Raw genomic sequence first — 20670 nt, 5'->3', positions numbered from 1 at the left:
TAAAGGTGGTGCGTCCGGAGTTGTTTGTTCCTCCTGGTGGGTTCATGGTCTCGCTCACTTCAGGAATGAAGCTGCAGACCCCCACAGTGAGTGTTACAGCTCATAAAGGTAGTGTGGACCCAAACAGTGAGCAGCAGCAAGAGTTATTGTTAAGAGTGAAAGAACTAACCTTCCGCAGTGTAGAAGGGGGGCTGAGCAGGTTGCTGCTGCTGGCTTGGGTGCCAGCTTTTATTCCCTTATTTGGCCCCGCCCACATCCTGCTGATTGGTCCATTTTACAGAGCACTGATTGGTCCATTTTACAGAATGCTGATTGGTCCATTTTACAGAGTGCTGATGGTACGTTTACAATCCTTTAGACACAGAGTGCTTTAGACATAGAGTGCTGATTGGTGTGTTTACAATCCTTCTTAGCTAGACACAGAATGCTGATTGGTGCGTTTTTACACAGTGCTGACTGGTGCGTTTACAATCCTTTAGCTAGACACAGAGTGCCGATTAGTGCATTTACAATCCTTTAGCTAGACACAAAAATTCTCCAAGTCCCCACCCAACCCAGAAGCCCAGCTGGCTTCACCTCTCAAAAGTACAAAAGAGAAGCAAACTAAAATCAGTCAGTGAAATATGATGTGACTAATACCGTTCTAGTGATTGAATACTTGAGAACCAGCAAGAATATGTAACACTAATAGATAACAGCTAATACTTGTAAAGAAGATGCTGACTGAAATCTAAAATAGGGTACAAGTGCATGAAGTACCTCACCTTCTAAACAGCTGCCAACATTTGGGGTCAGATACCCACTCCTTCACCCAAGGATAAAAGTTGGACAAAAAGGGATCTACCATAGCCAAAACCTCCAACTCTCTACCCTCAGACCACATAAGTTCAACACTTGGCAAGAGGAAAAACACCTGACAGAATCACTGAAGCCAGGTTCCTGGGGTGTACTATGGTTTTTCCTTTCCTTTTTATGCCTCACCCTACCCCAAGTGAACAAGACTCCAACAGAATCAGCTAGGTGACTATGAGGGAGGGAGAGTGGCATCTCATTCACTATCAAACTTGCTGATATTGCCTTGTACCTACATGAAACAGGAAAAGAGTTGGAGAAATAGCTGGCCAGGGAGTGGGCTGAAATAAAGCAATCTACAACATCTACCATGTGGTATAGCAAGGATACCAAGGATGTGTAAGTTTCTCATGGGTCAATCGATGCTGCGTAGAAAATGCTGTCCAGGTTTGAACTATCTTGATCCTGAAGGGGGAAAGAAATTCTAGCAGCAAGAGGCTGGATTTACTTCTGGGAGAGGAAACTAAGAGAGTTAGCAGAGATAGAGCTAAGACTGCTCCATCGCCTGTGTTGATCGAGGGACTGTGCAGTTGGGAAGCTGTTTCAGAGTTTCTAGGAGAACTCAATGTGCCCCATTAAAGAGTGAACATTTGGATGCAGTATTCATTGTACAGTTAAGGAAAATTTATCCCTTTCATCCCTATTCTCTCTCCCAGTCCCCAACACTAGAGGGATAGGCCCTGAAAGTGTTACTGATAGAGGGTCTTGACTGCAAGGTGTCCAAGTTCTTGGCGTTTTGAACTAAGAATTGGACAAAACGCCCCGCAAAGAAAGAATAAAGCAACTAAAGAACGAAAGCAGGGATTTATTGAAAACGAAAGTACACTTCACAGTGTGGGAGCCGGCGTGAGTAGTGGCTCAGAATCTTCTCCGGTCCAAATACCCCCTAGAGGCTTCCCATTGGCCACTTCATTTCATGAAGTGGTGGCTTGCAATTGGTCTGAGTGGTTGCCAAAAGCAAGCAATCAGAGGCTAAGGTGAAGTTACAAAGTTGCAAACGAACTCTCAGCCAGCAATCAGTGTGATTGGTTGCAGACAGCCAATTTCCCATCTGCCACGCACAGAAGGTGGGGGTTTGCAAAGTAGCCTCTGGTCCTTTTGTTACTTAGGCATGGAAAGTTAGGGTTTTCCTTTAAATCTGGCTCTAGGAAGTTGGAGTGAAACAGCCTTAGGTTCCCTGCCTCCAGACCTTATTCTCCTGCCTCAAAAGGAGAGGGAAAAACTGGTTAAAAACCCCACCTTTCATCTTCAGAGTTGCTTAAGTCACAAGTTCAGCCAGAGAATGTTTGCTTGGAACTGACACTGGAGTGTTCAACTAGACAGACTTAATAACCCACACTGTGGGATGGGTAAAAGAAGCTGCTCAGGTTGTCTTTAAAGGATTTGCTGTGTAGTGCTTCTCGCATTTTAATGTGCGTGTCACCTGGAGATCTCATTAAAATGAAAATTATGATTCAGTTAGTCTGGGATGGGGCCAGAGATTCTGCATTTCTAACAAGCTCCTTAGGAATGCTGCTGATTCTAGGACCACATTTACCACATTTTGACAAAAAAGGCACTATAGAGAAGGGAGATTCAATAGAGCACACTTGGCAAAAATAGACAAAAATATTAGGATAAAATATCAATTTTTATAGATCAAAAAATGACTGAATATTGGCAATTAAAAAAACTAACTTTGTACCCCATTGAATATTCATTCAGTAAAATGGGGAACAATATTACATATTAAATAATTTCTGCATATCCTGACAAATATTTTTACCCTAGTCAAATGAGAATGTATACATGAAGCACTGTATGGAAGTAGTAGTGACCTGTGTTGGTAGGCATCAATCAGTCTTTGCTAAAAGAATGTGTGTGTGCACTTTGCTAAAGAGCGGGGCTGAAATCACAAGCAGTCAGTTCTAACATGATATAATTTTATTATTTTTACAAATGTTAAAGTCTCCAGAACTGTTTGTGGGTAAAAACTTACTGCCACCTGGTGGATCTGAGTTAAGACAAAGGGAAATAGATATCTTTTTTAAGCTCTCCTAAATACTATTATTATTTCCTTTGTTCTTTTAACTTTAAAAAGAAAACAAATATGTATTTACTTTTTAAAAGACTACATTTGGGGGAATTTCTGCATTTGGTTTCAATTGGAGGGGAAAATAATGTATATGAATGTTATTTTGATAAATATGGTTATATGCATTAGACGTTATATGCATTATAGGCATTAGAGTTACATTGTAACTTTAGAAGATGGCTCTTCCTTTCATTTCCACGGCTGTTTTTATCCTGAATAGTAACTTATCCATCCATTTCTGGAAGGTTCAGGAATTGGATAAATAAAACTAGATAATTACCTGACGTGTGTGTAATGCTGTAATAAAGACCACTGTGTGTGACCTCTCTGAACTTTCCTCCATCTAGTCCCAAGATGTATCTCAGAAGAATTTTCCTAATCCTTCCCAGAATTAGATCAATTGATTTCACCTGGTGAAATAAATTCTCATTACCTTACTCAAATGTGTATTTAACTTTCCTTCCACTTCATGATTCTCTGTAGCCTCTAAGATCCCTAAACCCCCACCAATAGCAAGAAAGAGCCTTTTCTTGACTCAATGTTCAACTGCCTCAATTCTCACCAATTTATTTTTGTAATCTAGGCATTTAAACCTAGTCTAGATTCTCTTACAAATATCAGTGAACATCCATAATGAGAATTATGGATCATGAATACAAATAAAGTAGAAAAAAATCTGTTACTGAACTATTATATGCTGGATTTACCAACCTTTCCTCTAAAAGTGATGTTCATTATTATGCCAAGACGAAACATCCTATAGGCCTTCCGCAGTGTACTAATGTATATTTTCTCATGATGAATTCTTCTGTGATTACTGTTAAAATATAAGTCATCCTACAATATATTTTTCTCACCTCTGCTCAGGATTTAGAAACTTACATGGTGTAGTGTTCTAATGATTCTATACTTTAACTATTAATGAGAATACTTAGTAATTTTCTAACTTAATAGTAACTACTCGGAACAATAATAATGAATAGAGATGTTTTTTATGTACTTTTCAGAATCTATTAATTGCATTATGCTATTAAGTGGTTAATGTTTTAATAGGTAAGGGATTCCAAAGAAAAAGCATTATGGCCATAAATTTAAAACTTTTTACTTAAGTCTCTAGATTTTAAAATGTGTTGACTTAAATAAAATTTCATGGTTTTCTTACATTGCTTTAATTTGTAGTTCTCTTTGGAAGTGAGTAAGCAAGAAAGGTCTTGTAACATTTGTGTTTTTGTCCAACATGAGTTAGAAAAAGGATAAACCACAGAAAAATACCAAAGGCTTAACACAAATTCTGTTTTTTTGTTTTGTTTTGTTTTGTTTTGAGATGGAGTTACGCTCTTGTTGCCCAGGCTAGAGTGCAATGACGTGATATCGGCTCACCACAACCTCTGCCTCCCGGGTTCAAGCGATTCTTCTGCCTCGGTCTCCCAAGTAGCTGGGATTATAGGCATGTGCCAAGACACCCAGCTAATTTTTGTATTTTTAGTAGAGACGGGGGTTTCTCCATGTTCGTCAGGCTGGTCTTGAACTCCCGACCTCAGGTGATCTGCCCACTTTGGCCTCCCAAAGTGCTGGGATTACAGGCGTGAGTCACGACGCCTGGCCGCCAAATACTATTTTTTTCAGAGGCAATGAATATTCTGAAATGCCTGGAAATTTTTTAAATGACATATATGCCATAATTCTAATATAAAAATGAAAATAAAATAAATATATTTATGACTTTTCTGATCCCTAATATAAAAGCAGTCATAAGTAAAACATTCAGTACACATATACTAAAAGCTATTTATTGAATATTTCTCTCTATTTGGTATCATTATCACTGTTGGAGCTATCACTGTCATCATGAATAGAAGTGTTTCTAATTGAAGATACCATCATATCTACAATGTCTTTTCTGGGGTTTTCTTCCAAATCAGTCTGTATTGCTCCAACTTCTGCTAGCTTCCATTCAAGTTCTGTAATAAATAACCCATCATTCAGTTAAAAATCTTGAAAAAATGAATAATTTTTCATCTATATGAAACAAGAGTTGACTCTTAGTAATATTACCATGGAAATGATGATATATTTATTTATAGTTTTTTTTTCTTTTTTGAGACAGAGTCTCCCTCTGTCACCCAGGCTAGAGTGCAGTGGCACAATCTTGGCTCACTGCAACCTCCACCTCCCAGGTTCAAGTGATTCTCATGCCTCAGCCTCCTGAGTAGCTGCAATTACAGGTGCACGCCACCACACCCAGCTAAGTTTTGTTATTTTTTTAAGTAGAGTCAGGGTTTCACCATGTTGGCCAGGCTGGTCTCGAACTCCTGACCTCAAGTGATCCCCCTACCTTGGCCTCCCAAAGTGCTGGGATTACAGGCGTGAGCCACCACGCCCAGCCTGATGATATCTTTAGAACCGGGTGACAGTAAAAGTGCTACAATATCAAAACACACATTGGATACAGCAAAGTTATACTGAAAGGGAGAAATTATGGTTAAACTGGGTCTTAGTCTGTTTTGTGATAACAGAATACCTGTGACTTGAGTAATTTATAAAGAACAGAGATTTATTTCTTATACTTCTGGAGGCTGGGAAGTACATGGTTGAGGGGCCTGCATCAGGTGAGGGCCTTCTTGCTGAAGTTATCCCATGGCAGAATTCAAGTGAGTTAGAGAAGGTGAGTGAGAGAGAGCAAGAGAGGGCTGAACTCACTTTTAAAACAAACCCATTCTCATGACAACAACTCCATTTCTGCAATAATGACATTAATCCATTCATGAGGGCAGAGACCTCATGACCTAATCACCTCTTAAGGTCCCACTTCTCAACACTGTTTTACTGGGGATTACTAATTTTGGGGGACACATTCAAATCATACCATTCCACCCCAGCCCCCAAAATTCATGTCCTCTCACATGCAAAAGACATACATTCTATCCCAGTAGCCCCCAAAGTCTCAACTTGTTCCAACATCAACTCAAAGGTCCAGAGTCTCATCTAAATCAGATATAGGTAAGACTCAAGACACAATTTATACTGAGGCACATTTCCCTCCAGCTGTGAGCCTATAAAATTAAACAAGTTGGCCGAGCGTGGTGGCTCACACCTGTAATCGCAGCACTTCGAAAGGCTGAGGAGGGCGGATCACCTGAGGTAAGGAGTTCAAGACCAGCCTGGCCAACATTGTGAAACTCCATCTCTACTAAAAATACAAAAAAAAAAAAAAATTAGCTGGGCGTGGTGGCAGGCACCTGTAATCCCAGCTACTCAGGAGGCTGAGGCAGGAGAATCGCTTGAACCCAGGAGGCAGAGGTTGTAGTGGGCCGAGATCGAGATCGCGCCATTGCACTCCAGTTGGGCAACAGTGCAAGACTCCGTCTCAAAAAAAAAAAAAAAAAAGAATGAAGTCAAATTTTAATAAATGGTGTTGAAACAATTGCATTTTCTTACAGAAAAAAAGTAGATACATTCCTGATATGGTTTGGCTGTGTCCTCATCCTAATCTCACCTTGAACTGTAGTTCTTATAATCCCCATGTGTTGTGGGTGGGAGGTAATTGAATTATGGGGGTTGTTACCTCCATGCTGTTCTCTTGATACTGAGTGAGTTCTCACAAGATCTGATGGTTTTATAAGGGGCTTTTTCCCCACTTCACTTAGCTCTCATTCTTCTCCTTCCTGCTGCCATGTGAAGAAGAACACGTTTGCTTCCCATTCTGCCATGATTGTAAGTTTGCTGAAGCCTCCCCAGCCATGCTGAACTGTGAGTCAATTAAACCTCTTTCCTTTATAAATTACCCAGTCTCAGGTATGTCTCTATTAGCAGCGTGAAAATAGACTAATACAATACCTTACATCAAATCATACACAAAAGCCCAATGTTATTCAAGACCTAAGCTCAAAAATAAAACTTTAAAACTCTTAGAAGAAAGTATAGGAGAATATATTTTTCACCTTGGGAATACAGAAAGCTTTTCAAAAGAAAGCACGAAACGTGCAAAGTAAAGAAAAAGATTAATAATTTTCACTATGCCAAATCATAACTTTTATCTGACAATTGAAATGATAAGCCATAACTGGTGAGAATATATTAGTAATACTATAAAAATAGTATCCAGAACTTTACATACACATTCATGCACACATACCCACTCTTATAAATCAATGAAACAACATATGCACACACACGCACTCTTATAAATCAATGAAAAAACAAAAATGACAAAATGGACAAAGTATATAAACAGGAGAGGAAATCAGAATGACCAATGCATATGAAAAAATCCATAACCTCACTTGTAATCAGGGAAATCCACATTTAAACAATGAAATGATACCACTTCATATCCATCAGATTGACCAAAAAACCAATAGTCTAAAATTAACAAGAACTGGTGAAGATGTGGGTATATCTTCAAACACCGATGGAAGGATAAATTGATACTTTCATTTACAGAGCAATCTATCAACTATCAAGTGAAGTTGAAAATGTGTATACCTTATGATCCCACAATTCTCCATATATCCTTGAGAAAATTTTTATAGGTGGGCACAACAATGGTCACAGCAGAATTGTTCATAATGGGAAAATTGGAAACAACTCACATTTCACACAGTAGGGGAATGATAAATTGAGGAATAGCTGATTATAGAATGCTAGACAGGAGATAAAGTTATTGAATCAGACATATATGAAATAAGAGATTCTGAATACTATGGTTGAGATTTTTATAAAAGCAAGTTGCAGAATGATACTACAATATAATGCCCTTTATTAAATACTTTCAATTTTGCAATTAATTATTCCTTCTATTTCTATAGATATACTTAAGTTAAAGCATAACAAGAAGACCAGATAGTTCTTTTTAAAATTAAAAATAGAATTACCATATCATCTAGCAATTCCATTTCTGTGTATATTCCCAGAAGAATTAAAAACGGAGATGAGCATATTATTTGTACACACATGTTCATAACAGCATTATTCACAGTACCCAAAAGGTGAAAACAACCTAGGTGTCCATTAACAGATGAAGGGATACACAAGATATACTTAAAAAGGAAAAAAATTCTGATAACATGCTACCACATGGATGAAACTTGAGGACATTATGCTAAGTGGAATAAGTCAGTCACAAAGGACAAATACTATATGATTCCACTTATATGAGGCATCTAGAGCTGTCAAATTCATAGAGACAGAATCTAAAAAGGTGATTGCCTGGGCTGAAGCAAATGGAGACTGAGGAGTTTTTAACGAGTACAGAGTTTGTTATGTAAGATGAAAAAACTTCTGGCGATGGATGATGGTGATGGAATGTGAATGTGCTTAATTCCACTGAACTGTATGCTTAAAAATAGTTAAGATGGTAAATGTTATGTTATGCATATTCTACTACAATGTTTAAAATATACCAATAAATTTCGTTGATATCTGTCTCAAAAAAAAAAGTGGGGGGGACGAGATACACACTAAATTCGTGATAGTTTTTGCCCCTAAGGAAGCAGGGAGGGGAACAGGACTAAGTATGGAAATACAGGTAACTTCAACTTTATCTGCAATGTGTTTTTAAAAGATAAGCAAACAGGCCAGGCTTGGTGGCTCATGCTTGTAATCCCAGCACTTTGGGAGTCAAATGCAGGAGGATCACTTAAGCCTAGGAGTTTGAGACCAGCCTGGGCAATATAGTGAGACCCCATCTCTACTATAAAATTTTTCTTAAAAAATAGTTAGGTGTGATGGCAGGCACCTGTAGTCCCAGCTACTCAGGAGGCTAAAGTGGGAGGATTACTTGAGCCTGAGAAGTCAAGGCTGCAAGTGAGCCATAACTGTGCCACTGCACTCCAGCCTGGGTGACAGAGTGAGATGCTATCTCAAAACAATAGCTGAAGCAAGCATAAATAAATGTTCACATTTGTTACTTTTGGTAATTACTATGGTCTTGAATGTTTGTGTCTCCCCAAAATTCGTATGTTGAAATCCTAATGCCCAAGGTGATGGTATTAAGAGGTGGGGACTTTGGGAGTGGTTAGACCATGAGGGCAGAGAACTCATCAATGAAAGAGTGAACAGAGAGGCCAAAAGGAGCTTGTTTGCCCCTTCCACCACGTAAGGTCAATGAAGAGGTCACCATCTATGAAGAACAGGCCCTCACAAAACACCAAATCTGCTGGCGCCTTGATCTGGGACTTCCCAGCCTCCAGAACTGTGAGACATTAATATAAAGTTTCTTGTTTATAAGCCACCCAGTTTACAGTATTTTTTTTTAATTTATTTATTTTTATTGATCATTCTTGGGTGTTTCTCACAGAGGGGGATTTGGCAGGGTCATAGGACAATAGTGGAGGGAGGGTCAGCAGATAAACAAGTGAACAAAGGTCTCTGGTTTTCCTATGCAGAGGACCCTGCGGCCTTCCGTAGTGTTTGTGTCCCTGGGTACTTGAGATTAGGGAGTGGTGATGACTCTTAACGAGCATGCTGCCTTCAAGCATCTGTTTAACAAAGCACATCTTGCACCACCCTTAATCCATTTAACCCTGAGTGGACACAGCACATGTTTCAGAGAGCACAGAGTTGGGGGTAAGGTCACCGATCAACAGGATCACAAGGCAGAAGAATTTTTCCTAGTACAGAACAAAATGAAAAGTCTCCCGTGTCTACCTCCCTCTACACAGACATGGCAACCATCCGATCTCTCAATCCCTTCCCCGCCTTTCCCCCACTTCTATTCCACAAAACCGCCATTGTCATCATGGCCCATTCCCAATGAGCTGCTGGGTACACCTCCCAGACGGGGCGGTGGCCGGGCAGAGGGGCTCCTCACTTCCCAGTAGGGGCGGCCGGGCAGAGGCGCCCCTCACCTCCCGGACGGGGCGGCCGGCCGGGCGGGGGGCTGACCCCCCTACCTCCCTCCCGGACAGGGAGGCGGGCCAGGCGGGGGGCTGACACCCCCACCTCCCTCCCGGATGGGGCGGCTGGCCGGGCAGAGGGGCTCCTCACTTCCCAGTAGGGGCGGCCGGGCAGAGGCGCCCCTCACCTCCCGGACGGGGCGGCTGGCCGGGCGGGGGGCTGACCCCCCACCTCCCTCCCGGTCAGGGCGGCTGGCCTGGCGGGGGGCTGACCCCCCCACCTCCCTCCCGGACGGGGCGACTGGCTGGGCGGGGGGCCGACTCCCCCACCTCCCTCCCGGATGGGGCGGCTGGCCAGGCGGGGGGCTGACCCCCCCACCTCCCTCCCGGACGGGGTGGCTGGCCGGGTGGGGGGCTGACCCCCCCCCCACCTCCTTCCCGGATGGGGCGGCTGGCTGGGCAGAGGGGCTCCTCACTTCCCAGTAGGGGCGGCCAGGCAGAGGCGCCCCTCACCTCCCAGACGGGGCGGCTGGCCGGGCGGGGGGCTGACCCCCCCACCTCCCTCCCGGACGGGGCGGCTGGCCGGGCGGGGGGCTGACCCCCCCCACCTCCCTCCCGGATGGGGCGGCTGGCCTGGTGGGGGCTGACCCCCACCTCCCTCCTGGATGGGGTGGCTGCCGGGCAGAGATGCTCCTCACTTCCCAGACGGGGTGGCTGCCGGGCGGAGGGGCTCCTCACTTCTCATATGGGGTGGTTGCCAGGCGGAGGGTCTCCTCACTTCTCAGACGGGGCGGCTGGGCAGAGACGCTCCTCACCTCCCAGACGGGGTCGCGGCCGGGTAGAGGCGCTCCTCACTTCCCAGACGGGGCGGCGGGGCAGAGGCGCTCCCCACATCTCAGACGATGGGCGGCTGGGCAGAGACGCTCCTCACTTCCCAGATGGGATGGTGGCCGGGAAGAGGCGCTCCTCACTTCCTAGATGGGATGGCGGCCGGGCAGAGACGCTCCTCACTTTCCAGACTGGGTAGCCAGGCAGAGGGGCTCCTCACGTCCCAGATGATGGGCGGCCAGGCAGAGACGCTCCTCACTTCCCAGATGGGGTGGCGGCCGGGCAGAGGCTGCAATCTCGGCACTTTGGGAGGCCAAGGCAGGCGGCATGCTTCGCCGGGTGGTCAGAGCTATTCGCCCATAGTCCGTAGCCCAGAGCCGGGGCTGCTTGGCTCTCCGTCCCCGGGGGCCGGGGCCAGGCTGGAGGCGTGCGAGCCTCTCATCGCCGCCTCCCCAGTTTACAGTATTTTTATTATAGCATCCCAAACAGAGAAGACAATAATGATTTCATGAATGCTTACTATATTATTATATGTATTCTTTTATGTACTCTTATGTTGTTAATTTTTTTAATTAAAAAGAAAAGGTCCAAGCTACAAAAAACAAGGTGGTGAAACAAGGAAAGGCCTTAGAAGATTAAAAGAAAAATGGGAAAATTCTGAAACAAAGTATCAGAGGTCTCGGTAAGGGCAAAAACAACTTTGGGGGACTGACAGAGTCAAAGAATACCTATTGAAAACAACCAGCCAGGGGCAGAGGCTCACGTCTGTAATCCCATCACTTTTGGAGGCTGAGGCAGGCAGATCTCCTGAGATCAGGAGTTCAAGACCAGCCTGGCCAACAGGGCGAACCCCCATCTCTACTAAAAATTACAAAGATTAGCCAGGTGTGGTGGCGGCCACCTGTAATCCCAGCTACTCGGGAGGCTGAGGCAGGGAGAATTGCTTGAACCAGGGAGGCAGAGGTTGCAGTGAGCCAAGGTCATGCCACTGCACTGTAGCCTGAGTGACAGAGCAAGGTTCTGTCTCAAAAAAAAAAAAAAAACAAAAATAACAAAAAAAAAAACCGAAAACAGCCACTCATGATGACTTTAACACAATGGTGAGAGAAAATGATTTTTAGTTTTGTAAAATCGAGTTAAAGCAGTGCCAAAAAATGAATATATCAAAGAAATGACCTTAGGAAGTAAAAACAATTAAAGAAGATAAAAATAGAAAGTCTTGTGTTGTGTGCTAAGAAAAATAAAGTAATAGGAGGCATGGTCCGTGCACCTTTTAGGAAGATAAAATTCAAAGGGAATTGATTCATCAACAAAATTAGATATCATGCTAATAAGTGAAAAGAAAGATGCATTGGGAATATACGCTACAGAAATTCAGTAGAGAAGAAAATGATTACGAATTGGTCCAATATTACATAATGCAGTAAATAAAAATTGAACAGACTTATGAAGGAATAAACTTTGGATTTGGATAATAGAGAAAGGTAGAATACATTAGGTACAAGCAGAGAATGTGTAAAAAAAGTGTGATGGCACAAATGAGTAATGTATATTTGTGGGTTGTGGCTGAAGACCAGCCTAACAGGAACAGAAACTAGCAAGCACTGAGAAATATAGTTGGAGAGGTGGGTGGAGATTCTAAAGGAGAAGATTCTAAATTTTTAATTTACTTGAGACAGGGAACTATTAAGGATTTTAAGCAAGGGGGTGTTATTAGAGTATTACTATAGGAAAATTAATCTGGAGGCATATAAAAAGAGACTAGAAGCAAGGAAAAAACCTTGGTACTAAGGAAGTAAGCTTTCAGGATGCTTGTTAGTTTGCAGATGTTTTCACCTATCATTTTTATAAACAAAATTTGTAACATTACCTTCCAGCTTGAGATTTATCCCTCCACATTCTATAATTCCAATGAATTTGGCTTCTATCTGACCATTTTTATAAACAAAAATTGTTGGTAAACAATTGTCATGGTAGTGTTGAATACAGCTATTCACGATGGCTTTAACAAATTTAGTTTCTGGAAACTTTCTTGCTAGAAGACTAAGATGCTGGTTAACCAACAAACACATTGGGATGCTAAAAAGAGAAACAGTACACACAATCTTTAATAAATGGGCTACTCATCTCAGTCTAATGAAATAAGTAAAATATCGCCATGGCAAAAATATATCTTAGATTAATATAAAAGCACATTATTATCATCCTCTATTGTTACCTTTAGCAATGAAGAACTGTATGTAGAGTCCTCTGGTTTTTATTGCAAGCACCATTATAACCGGGGAATGAAGCTAGCTACCATGGCAAGCTGATGCTTAACTTAGGGAAACTACATCCAACTGAGCATCAGTTTGGTTCAAGCAGGTACCCAGTTTGTAGAAAAAAAAAAAAAAACAGGACACTTCTAGGAAATCCTTTGCAGTTCTGAGTTGAAACAAAAGGATCCCAACCCTTGCTGCCATCATGAGCTTCTTTCCATGTAATGAGTTTACCATATCCAGAACTGTCTTTCCTGACTCCAACAAACTTCTTCCAGTCTTTGGAATCCCACTCCATGCCACATCCTGGTGGCCCATTATCCAGAACTATTCCTTACCAGAAATTTAATATTGATTGGAAGTGTGACCACAACCTCAGCTCTTCCTGCTTTATCACTTAATTCTCATCACACTCCATGATCGATTAGTCCCTTTTCTCCCAGTTTATCCAACTTTCAAGTGAATCCCTTCACCTCTACTTTATTCCACATTCCTTCCACCTCCCTTGGGATCTTTGTTGGTTATTCTGCTTCCCTCTTTTCCTGTTTTCTCATCTTTCCTTCTCCAAAGACTCTTTCTCCATTTTACATAAACATATTCAATTTGAGCCGGGTGCAGTGGCTCAAGCCTATAATCCCGGCACTTTGGGAGGCCAAGGTAGACAGATCATTTGAGGTCAGGAGTTCGAGACCAGCCTGGCCAACATGGTGAAACCCTGTCTCTACTAAAAAATGCAAGGTTTTAGGGGCCAAGGGAAAACTTTGCCCTCCAAAGGAAGGTTCACTGAAAGATCAACTAACAAAAGGCAAATTAATTGGAGAAAAGGCGCACAAGTTTATTAACATGTACACGAGAGAGGAAACACAAAGTGATTACCCAAACCCTCCAATGGGGGACAGAAGCTTATATGCCATCTTGAGGCTACAGAAAGAATGGAGGCTCTGGCATGGCCAAAAACATGTTATTGGGGTAAATCAGGTTACAGTGACAAGACAGGCTATGGGAGGCAGAGAAGAGGAGGCCTGGATAGCAAAAGTGGTGTTGTTATGTAGATGAAACCTTACAGGTAGCAGCCCTCAAAGAGAATAGATGGTAAATGTTTCTTTTAGACCTTTCAAGGCATCAGATTCTCAGTTAACTTTGGTCCTAAATCAGACAAGGGAAGGCCCTCAGAGAAGGCCTGACTGCATGAATGCAGATTTTCTCTACAGTTGCAAATCCCCTCCACAAAAGACAGCTTTACAGGGTTACTTCAGTTTTGCTCGCTCTCTGAACACCCATCTCAAAATATGTCAAGAAAGTATATCTTAGGGTAAAATGTTTTGATTTCCTTCAAGGTGAAATGAGTCCACTAATATCTAATTCAGAGAAATTTTATAATTTTCATTAGAAATTTTGTCAGAATGAAAGCTCAGTCAGTGGTACAACAGATATTTGTGGGGTGGGTCAGTAGTGTGAATGGCAGAAGGCAGGTAGGTATTGGTGGTGGCAGTGAAAAGTATAGAATTAAAAGAATATTGCATAACAGATTGTGATGCAGGGAGAAAGGGTTGCCCGAAGACAGTTCTGACAGCAAGTAGTAGGGGAACAAATTTGGTGTTGGGGCTTAGGGCCAGAATTTTAACCCCAGAAGAGCTGTAAAATATGAGGCAGACCTCTAACATCACAAAACAAGTTAACAGACTATTTATGGTATTCAAGCTTCAAAATATACACTTGGGTATAAGAATAATATAAAAGCCCCAAATTAGAATTGGGGTACAGGCATAGATTAAATAGAATTGGGGTATAGGGTAAGATTAAATAAAACCAGAAACAAGACTGACTTAAAGCTAAATCATTGGGCTTACTGGCCCAGGTTGAGTTAGATCCCTCTAAGGCACCTTAAGGAGGCTAAGCCTTCATTCCGATAAAAAGTGGGTCTAATCCTATCAATTTAATGGCAAAGAGCCATTGAAATTATAGAATTTAGGAGCCTAATCAAAAAACAAACACCACCCTTTTATAAAATTGATAGAAAGTAGCTAAAAATGAAACCACCTTTGTAAAAATTTTAACAGTGAGAGAATTATGACAGTGAAAGAGATTTGATCTAACCAACTCCCATCTTCCCTTTAACCTCCAAACTGCCCCGAATCATTCCTGGACTTGGCCAAGCTAACTCTGGGAGAATTTCAGTTTACAGTTTAAATGATAATAGCTTTTCCCCAAAACTAAAACCACCTTTGTAAAGCTAAGGGAAGACTAGGTTAGGAGGATGAGAGGAGCCTGAACTCTGCTATGATACACACTTAAACAATTACCAGCCATTATTCTGGAAGTCACAAGATTTGCAACTTCCTCAATTACTCCTGCAGGTAACAACACTATTGTGGAACCTAAGATTGGTCTTTTTTATATATCTTTTAAGGTTTTTGCATTTCTGATGACTGATGCCTCTACCTGGACCCACCAAGCAGTCCTGTGGCCCCATACAGAAGCAGACTTAGCACACATGAGGACTGTGTTAGTCCGTTCTCATGCTGCTAATAAAGACATACCCAAGGCTGGGTAATTATAAAGGAAAGAGGTTTAACTGACTCACAGTTCAGTATGGCTGGGGAGGCCTCAAGAAACTTACAATCATGGCAGAAGGGGAAGCAAACACATTCTTCTTCACATGTGGCAGCAATGAGAAGTGCTGAGCAAAAGGGGAAAAGCCCCTTATAAAACCGTCAGATCTCATGAGAACTCACTCATTATCACAAGAACAGCATGAGGGTAACTGCTCCCATGATTAAATTACCTCCCGCCATGTCCCTCCCACGACAAATGGGGGTTATGGGAAATACAGTTCGAGATGAGAGTTAGTGAGGACACAGCCAAACCATATCAAGGATCATTTTCTACATCCCTATGATTGCATTCCCAACCAATCAGCAGTACCCATTCTGTGGTCCTTGAAAAACCTCAGCCTCCAAATTTTGGGGGAGGCTGATTTGAGTAATAATAAAACTCTAGTTTCCTGTTCAACTGGCTCTGCATGAATTAAACTCTTTATTGCAATTCCCCTGTCTTGATAAATTGACTCTATGTGGGCAGCAGGCAAAATGAACCCATTGTGTGGTTACAAAAACATAAATTAACAGCTGTCCTTCAACTTTACAATATTAAAAAGCTGTAAGGAAATCCATTTTTCTGTTTTTTTTTTTTTTTTTTTTTTTTTTTGAGATGGAGTCCTGCTCTGTTGCCCAGGCTAGAGTACAGTGATGTGATCTCAGCTCACTGCAGAGCTGCCTCCCAGGTTCAAGCGATTCTCCTGCCTCAGCCTCTCAAGTAACTGGGATTATAGGGACACACCACCATGCCCGGCTAATTTTTTTGTACTTTTAGTAGAGACAGGGTTTTGCCATGTTGGCCAGGCTGGTCTCAAACTTCCGACCTCAGGTGATCCACCCGCCTTGGCCTCCCAAAATGCTGGGATTACAGGCATGAGCCACCGAGCCTGGCCAGTAAATCCACTGTTAAAAACTAAAGTTTTCTAAAGAATATTTGTAACACAATTATTTTCTGTTATATTTTATAAATTTAGATTATTACAGATTAATTTTCAAAATATATGTTTTATACCAACACAGGAATGTATTTTCCTTTTTCTTTTTCTTTTTTTTTTTTTTTTTATTTGGAGTCTTGCTCTGTCACCCAGGCTGGAGTGCAATGATCTTGGCTCACTGCAACCTCCGCCTCCTGGGTTCAAGTCATTCCCCTGCTTTAGCCTCCCACATTGCTGGGACTACAGGCATGCGCCACCAAGCCTGGCTAATTTTTTTTTTGTATTTTTAGTAGAGATGGGGTTTCACCATGCTGGCCAGGCTGGTCTTGAACTCCTGACCTCAAGTGATCCGCCTGCCTCGGCCTCCCAAAGTGCTGGGATTACAGGCAATGAGCCACCGCACCCAGCCCCAGGAATGTATTTTCTTAATGTCCAGAAAACTAATATGTAACTACTTTAGAGTGGCCCAGAAAAACCTTCTGAGAAGGTCACAAATACTTAAAGTATTATGAAACCACATCCTTCTTTTTGAGTCTATCAAAGTATACAACAATTTGAAGCAGACTAAATCACATTCAACCTCTTTATGAATTTTTAAAAAATTATTTCTAAAAACTAGTAATTTATCTGGAAGTAACCATTAAGCTAGATAATTTTACTTAGAAGCCATATCTACTCTGCTAACCACACAGGATCAGAAAAAACATTCAGTAAACCACTTCAGTATATAATATTTACCACAAACAGATCCTTGTTTTATAAATGTCCGTGTTTCTCATCCTTATTTGTGAGATCTACAAGCAGCATTTACAAACTGGTTAACCAAATAAATAGTATAGGTAATATGGAAGTGTGATTTCAGGAAATAACTTTTCTCTGAAGAATGCAAGTCGTTTTAAATGTTTACCCCCACGGAGTCATTAAAATGAGACAGCAGGCCAGGCACAGTGGTTCACGCCTGTAATCTCAATACTCTGGGAGGCTGAGGCAGGAGGATCACTTGAAGCCAGGAGTTCGAGACCGGTCTGGGCGACATAGCAATACCCCATTTCTACAAAAAAATTTTAAAACCTGGCCAGATGTGGTGGTGCAGACCTGTAGTCCAAGCTACTTGGAGGACTGAGACAGGAGGATCATTGCTTGAGCCCAAGCATTCAAAGCTGCATTGAGCTACAATTGTCACTGTACTCCAGCTTGGGAAACACAGTGAGACCCTGTATCAAAAATAAAAAGAAAGAATCACAACCTACTCCCTCCTTGACCTATGTATTCATCTCTTGAAACTGCTTGCTATTGCTTGCAAGTAGCTATAAATCAACCCAATAATACTTCAGACACTGTAACTTTTATAGCTTAACAATATATTGCCAGTCACTAATCAATGTTATTTCCTTAAGCCAAAGAGAATTCCTGACAAACAACTTTGTATCAGTCCACTCCCTGTCCTCCTTTTATGTCTTCACAAACCTGCTCATAACAAAGGCTAAAGGGAGATCATATCCAAAGGTACTTGGGTTTAGTCTTCTGGGCAGCTATCCTCACTATGGCTCAAGTAAACTCTTTAAATTATATTTTGTGCCTCAGCCTCTTCCTTTTAGGTCAACACATTCTTTTAAGGACTTTAAAACTACTTAAAAATTAATCTACCAAGAGTTTTAGTTATAATAAAATAACTTTTATGGGGCATTTTCTTTTATGGGGCATGTTGTCCTGTCAAAATTTGACTCAGGAACTGCAAAGTATAGCCATATAGGCTATACAGGGTTATATACAGGGCTATAATTTGCATAAATTGCTCTGTATATAATTTCCCTGAGGACCTAAAGATAAAAACATTTATTATTCAGAGATTGAGATAAGGACAGTGAAGGTTGCTGTCATGGCCTCTGTTCCTAGAATGGTTTATAGCCCTGAGGCAGAGGGGTAGGGACCTAAAGCTAGAAGGACTGAACGAGAGAAACATTCAAAAGTCTACTTTCCCCATTTACTAGGCAAGACTGGTGAGGCCTAGGGACAGTGGGTTATACTTAGTACAACCAGGTATTTTTAAATTAACTGCCTTGGAGGAATGGGGGAGTGCAGGGGTGCAGGGAAATTGTTCTATTAGAAGACACTTCAGAGAGCTGATATATCTAAATGTGCTGCATAATTCTTGATTGACTCCTTGTCCAAAACATATGTATTCATAAAAGATATTTTTAAGTCAGTCGGGAAAATCTGAGTAAGGACGATGTATTAGATGGTATTAGGAATTACTATTAATTTTGTTAGGTGAGAAAATGGTATTGTGGTTATGTAGAAGAACATTCTTGAAGGGATTCATAGTATACCACACCAAAATAAGCCACTCTGGCATAAGGATTATTTTGAGCTAAAGACAACTGAAAAGAAACAGACACAAGAAAAATATTCTCCACCCAGTAACATCCTCACTCCTGTCTCTACCAGGAAGGGCAGGACACTCTTAATCACTGGATAAAGCTCTAGATTCTTATCATTCCAGTGAGGCACCAGAGGAATCTATATAACAAACCTTGCTAAAACAACCTTTAATTTTGATTAAATTAAACACTCTAAATATCGACCATATAGATTCAACAAGTTGAATACATAGTTTCACCCATGTATTTACCATCCCACAGTTTGTCACTCCTAGAAGCTCAAAGACCCTTTCTGTTGTCTTATCAATTCTCTACAAATTTGCTGTTCTTTTGTTAAGAATCTATATAAGCCCAAGTTCTAACCACCCCTTTGAGTTACTTATCACTGAGCTCTCCTATGTGTATGTGTAATGCACTTGTTAATAGACTTCTGTTTGTTTTTCTCTTGTTAACCTGTCTTTTGTCAGTCCAACTTGCAGGGCCCCAGCCAATAAACCTAAAATGGGTAGAGGAAATATAATTTTTTTTTCTTTCCAACACCTTTATGTTTTGAAGGTGCATGCTGAAGTACACAGGAATAAATCATCATGCTATGTTCAGTTTACTTTCAGTTCACTTTCTACAAATGCAAATATACACACACACAGAAACAATTATATAAATATGGCAGAAGGTTACTTGTTGAATCTGTATGGTCGATATTTAGAGTGTTCATTTTCTCATTCCTTCTACTTCTCTGTTTTTGAGATATTCTATAATAAAAAGTTTTTAACAAAACTACCAAAGAGTGCTTATTTTTCTAAAAAGTGTGACAAGTTCCTGAAATTAGAAATGAAAAGATCTTAAAATACCTAATTTAATCCCTGAAGCCAATGACTATCAAAAACTCTATGGATGTATATGTGTGCAATATATAGTTGCTTTTTCTTGAGTACTGTTATATACTTTGTAAAACCTTAAAACCAAAAATATGTCTTTTAAAATAGTAGTATATTAACATTTTGAAATATTATGGTAATTACCTTGATCTGTATAGATGAGTTATAACCCACACATCTTCTTCTGCATTTGTGACTTCATTCACATATTGATTTCCAGAAATTTCTCTTAATTCTCCAAATTTTTGTTTTTTCTTAAGAGCTTTCCATTCCTGTAACCGCTTCTTTCTAATTAAAACATGAAATTAAATTACATAAGAATACTGTCATATTCTTAAGGTCATTCTCATATGTAATAACAATTTAGGGCAATGAATATAATGCCTATCCATATCAAACACTTTAAATGATGGGATAACCATGAATGATCTTATAAAACCAATTTCTCTTTTTATATGCAAACTTGTGTTATCATGGTTATTGGAAAGTGTAAGAAGTTTGCTATTGACTTTTAAATTTGTTTGTATTTAAGACTAGGTTTAAATCATAGCTATAGAGAGTTTATCTAGATGTTGTGCCAACAAATTCTCATGTACAAGTTGAATACTTCATTAAGGAGAATAATGATATCCAACATTTACCAAGTGCTTGCTATGTTACCAGGCACTATTTTAAATACATAACATTAATGAACTTAATCCTTGTAAAAATGTTACAAAGCCAGTACTATTATTATCCCCATTTAAATGTTAGTAACAATCATGCTAAGATGATCTTCACTTCGAAGACTTTGTGGATATTTGTAATTACTTGTTATAAATATAGATTTATTATAGATAGAGAGGTAGTAGAGGAGAGTGATTATGAGCTTGGATTCTAAGCTCAGACTACACTGGGTTTAAATGCCAGTTCCAGTACTTGTTAATAGCATAAACTTGGGCAAGTTGTTTAATCTCTCTACACTTCAGTTTCCCTAACTGTACATGGGAATAATACTAATAGCTACTCACAAGGGATTACTGGGAAAAAAA

At 40.8% G+C, this 20670-nt stretch overlaps 1 protein-coding gene across 2 annotated transcripts in view; it reads right to left on the bottom strand.

Moving 5' to 3' along the window:
- Positions 1-4700: 4700 nt before the first annotated feature.
- PDCL2 (phosducin like 2) overlaps positions 4701-20670 on the bottom strand; it is a 37681-nt gene continuing 21711 nt past the window's right edge. For both annotated transcript variants that reach the window (XM_526622.6, XM_063809617.1), the window contains exons 4-6: positions 19784-19927; positions 12461-12669; positions 4701-4887 (exon numbers count right to left, since the gene is read on the bottom strand). In XM_526622.6, coding sequence (XP_526622.2) covers positions 4733-4887; positions 12461-12669; positions 19784-19927 — 508 coding nt within the window. In that variant the 3' untranslated portion in view covers positions 4701-4732. The remainder of the gene's footprint in view (positions 4888-12460; positions 12670-19783; positions 19928-20670) is intronic.

The sequence above is a fragment of the Pan troglodytes genome, chromosome 3 (assembly GCF_028858775.2).
Source record: "Pan troglodytes isolate AG18354 chromosome 3, NHGRI_mPanTro3-v2.0_pri, whole genome shotgun sequence".
Lineage (NCBI taxonomy): Eukaryota > Metazoa > Chordata > Mammalia > Primates > Hominidae > Pan > Pan troglodytes.
Note: the sequence above shows the minus strand (reverse complement) of the source record. Positions and strands in the feature narration are given on the sequence as shown.